The sequence below is a fragment of the Anguilla rostrata genome, chromosome 1 (assembly GCF_018555375.3).
Source record: "Anguilla rostrata isolate EN2019 chromosome 1, ASM1855537v3, whole genome shotgun sequence".
In the NCBI taxonomy this organism is placed as follows: domain Eukaryota; kingdom Metazoa; phylum Chordata; class Actinopteri; order Anguilliformes; family Anguillidae; genus Anguilla; species Anguilla rostrata.
Genome location: NC_057933.1, coordinates 41731428 through 41739553, shown reverse-complemented (window position 1 = coordinate 41739553; position 8126 = coordinate 41731428). Strand labels below are relative to the sequence as shown.

At 38.2% G+C, this 8126-nt stretch overlaps 1 protein-coding gene across 1 annotated transcript in view; it reads left to right on the top strand.

Moving 5' to 3' along the window:
* Positions 1-5315: 5315 nt before the first annotated feature.
* LOC135255900 (programmed cell death 6-interacting protein-like) overlaps positions 5316-8126 on the top strand; it is a 30068-nt gene continuing 27257 nt past the window's right edge. Inside the window, exon 1 of the mRNA XM_064337679.1 lies at positions 5316-5632. Coding sequence (XP_064193749.1) covers positions 5427-5632 — 206 coding nt within the window. The 5' untranslated portion in view covers positions 5316-5426. The remainder of the gene's footprint in view (positions 5633-8126) is intronic.

Here is an 8126-nt window from a genome sequence, read left to right as displayed (position 1 = left end):
TTCTTGTGTGTGCTTGTTTACTGAAAAAAAGTTGATCTCTCGCATACACATGTACATGCACACACGCACACACGCACACGCACGCACATACACACACAGCACTGTACTTCACTGTACAGTTTTACCTCATTATAAAGGCTTTCATACCCACTCATTCATTTTAGGATATGCCAATATCCTGTTTCTGTATACTAAAGTGTGCCAACTGCTATGACGCATTCACCCTTGTGACATTCCAGTGACTGTCACCGGGGTCAGGGTGTGGTGTTGCAAGGATCTATAAACAGAGTTCAGAGTGCAAAACAAAAGCATTTCGTTCTTCTGGATGGAAGGTAAGTCAGGAAAATAAAAAATACAAAAGGGGAGGAAGAGTGGGGAAAAAAGAGGAAATGTCCAGCAGACAGAGCTGGGCACAAAAACAAACCGTATCTGAGCACCAAGAGAGAAATAAGCAGTTTTTCAGATTCCGGTGGCAGACAGCGCCTGTTGCTTGGCTGTAATGTGCTGTTCAACCACTAGTTGGAGACATTGCTGTAGTAAATATGTAAAAGCTGTCGATTATATGCAGTCATTTCTGCTCATAATAGACATGGTTACCCTACAATGCCACACCCTACAGACATGTCCACCTGCAAATGTCAGCTGAAATTTGGACCAATGAGAGGCTGATGGAGATGCGTTTATTCAGGCGTGCGTTTCAATGTCAAATTACAGAAGTGTACATTAATAAAACAATATTCATACTCTGAATATAATGCATAAATGGTTTTAGTGCTGCTGATTATTCCTTCTTTCCTGTATAGTGCTGCTCATGGCCCCCGCCCCATGTTTCAATGAAGATTAGAGCGACTGTAGCATTTGAGTATGTATGCCACTCTGAATCCAGTTGACATATCCCCTCAACTTTTTATATAGCTGGCTACTGTACATTTTTTAAAACTAAGTATCCCCTCCACTGACCAAATCGCAAAGTATCTGAGTGCCAAACGAATGCGTGTACCCAGTGCCACTGGAACAGGATTAATTCAATGTTATCTTGATTATCTGACCCAAAAATAGTGTTTTAACCTTTCCTCTGTGCTAACAGTTATGCATAGATGGAGGAGACTGCTGTCTGCCAGTAGTGTGGCTGTATTTGGATTCCTATCTAACTTGTGTAACTTCCATGAATACATGTTTCTTGCTATGACACTAGTATATAGGTGAGGTGAGGTGAGGTGCAGATATCCTGCGATCTATGTGAATGTTAGAACCTTAAACTACTAGATGTGCAGTGTTAAGAGTCAACGAGGAATGCCTGGTTAAAATTAATGCAGTTTATTGTTCAGTGTGTTCAGTAATAATAACAATATACAATGGTGCAAAATGTGAGTGGTGAAATGGCTAATCGTGTAAATGGTCTTCCCGAAACATTGCACTTCTCTATTTGTATACAAGGAAAAACCCTGAGCCAAATAAAGACACAATCGTGACAAAACAGTACAGCAATGATCCTGCTTGCGCTATCTCTGTAAGCATATCACACCGGGTTAACCTTTGTTGCTGAGACACAAACTTGTTCCCCACGACATCAGCTTTCCAACAATACAAAACCTAATTGCACCGTATTATGAAGAACAGAAGTTTTACATAACAGAAGTCCAGGAGTCCAAGCACCAACAGAAGTGTTCAAGGCTGTGTGTAGCCTGCATAAATACAATTGTGTATCTTGCTACGGCACTAGTGTATAGGTGAGTGACTACGGGGTGCAGATATGCTGTGTTCTTAGGACCCTGAAACTGCTAGTAACAGTCTGAAAGGAATGCCATGTTAAAGTGAATCCAGTTTATTTTACAGTATGCGCAAAGATGATAAGAAACAGATGCAAAAGTGTGTAGTGAGATGGCTATATGCATATGTGTAGGTGGTCATATTGATGAGTCTCTCCAAACTATTGCACCTTACTTTCACATGATCTGAAAGTAATTTCTGGCAATAGCAGAGATCTTGCACTGTGAGAATGCCATCATGTTTTTCAGACCCGAGACAAAACCAGCATGTGCCCTAGGGCTCGTCCGGGATTTGAACCCTGGACCACCATCAAAGACAATTTGTTCCTCATGACATCGGCTTTCCAACAATACAAAACATGATTACACTGTATTATGGAGAATCTAAGCTTTGCATAATGCTGATCCAATTGGATGTTTTGCAACTGAGCAATGTCTCTTTATCACACTTGTTGACTCCATCACAGTAAACATTCTGTTTTCTTTTGGAGGTCTGATAAGGACCACACTTATGTAAATTTCCTTACAGCACCATCCTGTATTGTTGTCAGTGTTTTGAGTTGATTAATAAAGATGAGACATAAATTAGTGTTTTGTTTATATGATATTCGTTATATCTGTAGGTACAACAAATTATACATAGGACTTAATATATAAAATGTATTATCCTTTTGTTTTGTGTCATTCCTGACCTGATAATATTTTATTTTGTCATTTTTGTGCGTAATCTGCACACCCAGGCCTAATGTGTCATAGCTGATTATCTGTAAAATTATTTCTTCAATAGTATTATTAAGAGCCAAGTTTATGCTTATTGACAGGACATGAAGAAATATGAATGCTGAGAATTATGTTTGAACACAATCACTGTTTTACTTCAACACACCGTTTTCCTGAGAACCAGACTAATCCGCCACAACATGTGATGTTATGTTGACAGCCATTAAAGTTAGAAAAAATTCTTAAGATTGTTCCCAGAACAAAGAGGTGCACATGTCAGTGATCCCTTTGAGGATGATATAATTTGTCAGTGTGACTGGGTGAATGGAGGTCCTATGAAGGCCTGCTCTGCCTAATTCTTACATTTTTCCATTTGTAAATGTGACAGGGTGAATCGGGTCCTCTGACAGCCAGTGCTGATTCATTTTTAAGAATGCATGGGTGAATCACATCTGAACTGGTAGCTGACATTAAGCTGAAACCAAAATCAGCAGGTCCTGTGTCTCACAAGGGCAAGGGCAATCCCTGATGTGGAGGTTATTCACTACAACAACAACAACAACAACAACAACAACAATAATAATAATAATAATAATTTTTTCATAAAAACTTGCTCTCAGCCCCCAAGCTGAAACTGATCTGGATCTGCTACTGTGCTGTAGTCTGAAAGGTTGGAAACTAAAATTTCCACACATTCATGCCAAGAGACTGAATCAGACTAACTGGTGGAGTCTGCGCTATAGACTGTCAGAGCTGTTATGGTGTGATCTTTAATGGTGAGTGTGGCTCAGAAAGGAGTGTGGTATGAGAAGTGAGAAGTGAGAACTGCCACAGCCTAGACGGCATTCTGGACCATTGGGACCACAGACAGCAGTGGCCTCACATGCAAACACAGCTTAGGTTGATTGGTATCAGCTGCTTGTTATAAGTTATGCTAGTCCACATACTTGCCACCGTAAGTACAGAATACTTCCACCCAGTGGGTGTCAGACCAACAACCAATACAGGATAACTGGCAAGAGGGGATTCTCCAGTACCCCATGACCACACCAGCCAGGAAGTAAGGATAAAATACAAAATTTCATTTAGAAGGCTTTAAAAATTAAAAATTATGTTAATAGCTACCCAGTGTACGACTAGCAAATAAACATTCACATAATAAAAATAAACATTTTAATGTTTTTTTTTACTAGCTGTACAATGTACTTACTGTGACAACAAGTTTGTGGACTATCATAACTCATAACAAGCAGGTGATTACAATTCAATCTAAGCTGTGCTAACATGTATAAATGTATGCATAACACATATATTTTTATTTGTTTATTAAATGCTTTAAAAAAATAAGAATGTATGTTTTCAAAAATAAATTCTTGATGTTCAATTACAAATGATGTTTAATAATTTTCATCCATATATGTTAATCATATCAACCATAATCTGCCACAAATGCTCTTGCATTATCTCTCCCCAGGGAAAACCAAATTAGAACCAAATTCCTTCAGTTTAGATGCAACCAGTACAGTACAGTAAAATAATATACAAAATATATCCTGTTGTACAAGTCTGAGGGCTCCCCACTACTGAGACACAGGTGTAAACTGAGCACACCCATTTCAAAGTGTCCAAGGACACCAGAATACATAAATAACGCGGTATGGCTTGTCTGTCGGCGGTTGGCCACATTCTATGTACCATACACCAAATCAAATCTATTGGTTGTCTCATCTCTGCCAATGGCTCGCTATATCATTGTTATGCTGATGGTACAATAAAATTGGTCTCGTCTTCCCTCCATCTAACTAACCAATCTCCTCACCTCTTTGCTTGCAAAAATTTAGCATGTCATTTATTAGCTGTATCATCAAGTAATTATATACGAAAAAAGTTTGCACAGTTGTAGCTTATTTTAGCGGAATATGTTCAACAGCATGAATAGCTGAATTTGATAAATAGCAAATAATAACAATAAAAAATAGTAATAATAATATATTTTTTATAATAGCTATTGACAAACGGTATTAGAAAAATGATTTGTAATTAATGATTGGTTTCACAAATCACTAAAAACTTGTGAAATGTTTTATTTCTGGGTCCTCTTCTTCCAGATTATGAGGACATATTATTATGTCACCATAACCCTTGAATCTGCAGTGTAACTAATAACGCGTACTCGATTAGTATTAATCCAGCATAGCTACTGTATCTGTATGTAGCCCATAGCTAGAGTTACCTCCAATAAACGCTCAAAACTGTCCGTTTCCGAAGCAAGAGTTGAGCGCTAATGAGCCACACAACCCTTAAATAACAACGAAAAAAAACTGTGAAGTTAAATCAGGTAGGCCTAGTGAAAAAATTCACCAATGATACAGGCCTATAGTAGGCTATCCTCTCCAGTACAGGTCGTTTCAGACGCCTGTCATCCCGTTTTTTAGTTCATGAAACAATGCTGGGTTATATTGGTGTTATTAATACAATTAAAGATATTTGGAAGATATTTGTTATTAAAGTTTGTGGGAAAAAATAACATAAGCTCAGCAATGTGTAACGTCCTGAAATCTCTTGGTGGCTTAATTAGTAGGCTTTGAAAAGTACTGCAACTGCAATTGAAACACACTAGAAATAAATAAAGAATAAAATATCACCCGTGATAAATTCACAAATCATGATATGCCGAATGCTATTTTTTTCTCCAAATATTTGGTCGAAGTTACGTTATAAATGACTGAATTTGAATATCGACCAGCAAATCTTAACAGCGTAAACCACAATAGCACGTGAAATCTATGCCGTGAAGCATCAAAACGTCGACGTCGCCTGATGTTTATAAAGCTATCCAGGAAGTTAACTCCCGCTGTTATTCGGGAGTGCAACTCCCTTTTACGTACGGTGCCTTTTTACTTCCTAACGTCAACTAGCTGGATTTTTCGGGGCGAAATGGCCACGTTCATTTCGGTCCCATTAAAAAAGTCTGAGGATGTGGATCTGGTGAAACCATTGTCAAAATTTATCACGTCAATTTATGCCGTAAGTGAAGACCAGACCGACTATATCCGTGCAGTGGATGAGTTGAACAAGTTGCGTAAAAGTGCTCTGGGGAGGCCGCTGGACAAACACGAGAGGTCCCTGGAGATTCTACTCAGGTGGGTCCTATCCGGAAATAAGAAACTTGTCAAAATACCCACTGTGAGACCACATGCAGACCGTGATAGGCTGCTACGCACGAGGTTTCAGTTTTCGTAAATGAACGAACTATCTTACCAACGTTAACACTGACAATAATATTAGCCATACGTTCGTGAAACTTTGTCCGAAAGCTATGTAACTGCTTGCTAAGGTAGTAACACTTTTAGTTTGCAAATTCTAATAATGGCTTTGAAGTAGATTACTTAACGTATCCTTTGCTACTTATCAGTGCTTAGACAGACAATGAAACTGCCCGATAAAATTAGAAACTTGTTCAGTAGCTAAGTCATGCTGACAGTTTCTCAATTTACCTGTCACCACAATGGCTCGTTGGCTTGGGCTGTGCATGCATTTCGTCGTATCTGACAAATTTGAGAACTAATTTTTATCCATACAACTCAGCGCTCCTGATTTCAAGATAACTTTTAACTCAATGAGCGTGTTACGTGTATACTGTAATTTGATGTAGGCCAACCGAAAATCTTACTTAGCAAGCCAGCTAACGTACGCTTTTTTGCGTGGTAACCTATGATTCTTATAGCTGGCATACAAAATTTTATTTGGGTTTTGGAGGACTGGTAAACCAGATACAGATCTTTCTCAGATTTTTGGTAAAATATGCTTCTGGTTCTGTGACAACGTTTCGTGCTACAGTTTGGGTAGACATGACATAACGACAAGTTCTTATAAACGAGGTTGTATAAGTACATTCCATGAAATATTCAGTTTCATTGTGAGGATATAGCAGTAAAAGCGATACCAACTCGTCTGTGACTTGCGAGCCCAGCAGTTTACATTGCACTCAGATTTACCGTCACGGTGCCACAGTAGGACTTTCGAGTCTATCATACAGTAACTTCCCTAATCCCAAATACCGTCTCTACAGAAGGCTCATGAGTTTTGTATATATCTAATATTAACACTTAAAAAAAAATTTGCTGTCGGTAAAACACCAGTTTTAATTAACCCATGTGAATTCGCTTTGGGACAAGTTTGACTTTCAAGATGTCTGCGTGCGTAAATGAACTGCATTGTCAAAAGGCTTATAGTCATCGCCATGTGACAAATTTATTCGTCATTGCCATGTGAGAGAATATTATTTCACTGTCACCTCACCTACTTTTGCTTATGTTGTTCCAACTTGCATTAGCTCTTGCAGTATTGGAAGTTAGTCTCATCTTCACTTTCATTAAGTTATTCATAAATAACATACTGTCTTGATATTTAAGTATAACTAAACCCTGAAAGATGCATTTTTCTGGTTTTAATCCAGGCAATCAAGATATTAAATGTGTGCTGTGAACAAAATGTTACATTGAAGAAATGCAAAAACATTTAAAGGAAAGGAGAGAGGAAGGCAGGTGGACAGACGAATATCTCTCAGGCTTGTCCACACCCTCTCTCAACTTTGTCTGGCATAGGTCACACACAGCTGAATTCATGAGTCTAAAGACACAAACAGATGATTGGGTGTAGTAGTGAATGCCAGCATTGTGAAGCTTTGGCTGGCCAGCTTGCTGCCCGACCAAAAACAGTCTAACACTGTTGTGCGGAGTCATGGAAATAAGCCTCATGTCTGAATTATCTGCTGCTTGGGTCCCTTTAGTGCATGAAAGAATGCAGTGCTGCTGTATGACAAAAATGGTTCTGGCAGAATTTTTCATTTTCATATATATGGTACCTTTGCCTTAAGGTGTATCCATCTTGAGAAGCTCCCTTGTTTGAAATTATTTTGTATTTTGTTGTTTTCCTAACCTTGTTAGGCCTGTTTTACTTTCATATCCCAGAATGCACTGCTCCACCTGTGCTCATTGCACTGGCTTCATGCTAGCTGGTATTTGGACAGTGAACAGTGTGACAGTGTTATAAGGATTGGGGTCATATGTCTGCCACGCTTGTTCTCATTTGCTTTGGGGCAAGTGCTGTAATGACTATTACACAGCCAGAGCCAGTCCTACAGAAGGGATAGAAGTGCCTTAGTCTGCTGGAAGAAGTCAATTAAGGGGAACGGAAAATAAAGGAAAAATGGGTAGTGTGTTATAAAAGTTTGATGATAGTTTATGGATCTTGTGTGGTTTTGATATTTTGATACACATAGCCTACTTGTTTTGTGAAGTTTGGATTGTTGGATTGTCTGGACTGCAGCATTGCATGATGAGTTATATATAGCCTATATATTTAATTTATACTTAATTTTAATAACACTAAATATTAGGGGAACAAAACACAGTTGGCTGTCTGCATATTTTGTTTTAAACTTACTGTATGTATTTGATCTCATACAAAAATTGAATCTGAAAAAATTTTAGTTTGTACTAGCCTAGAAGATAGCTCTTATTATGCAAGGCAATTATGGCATTTTATAAGTTTTTTTTTTTAAATTATAAAATGCAATAATGACAAAATTTTGATAGTGACTTGTCATAACACTGTAATGTAAATAGTTTCATA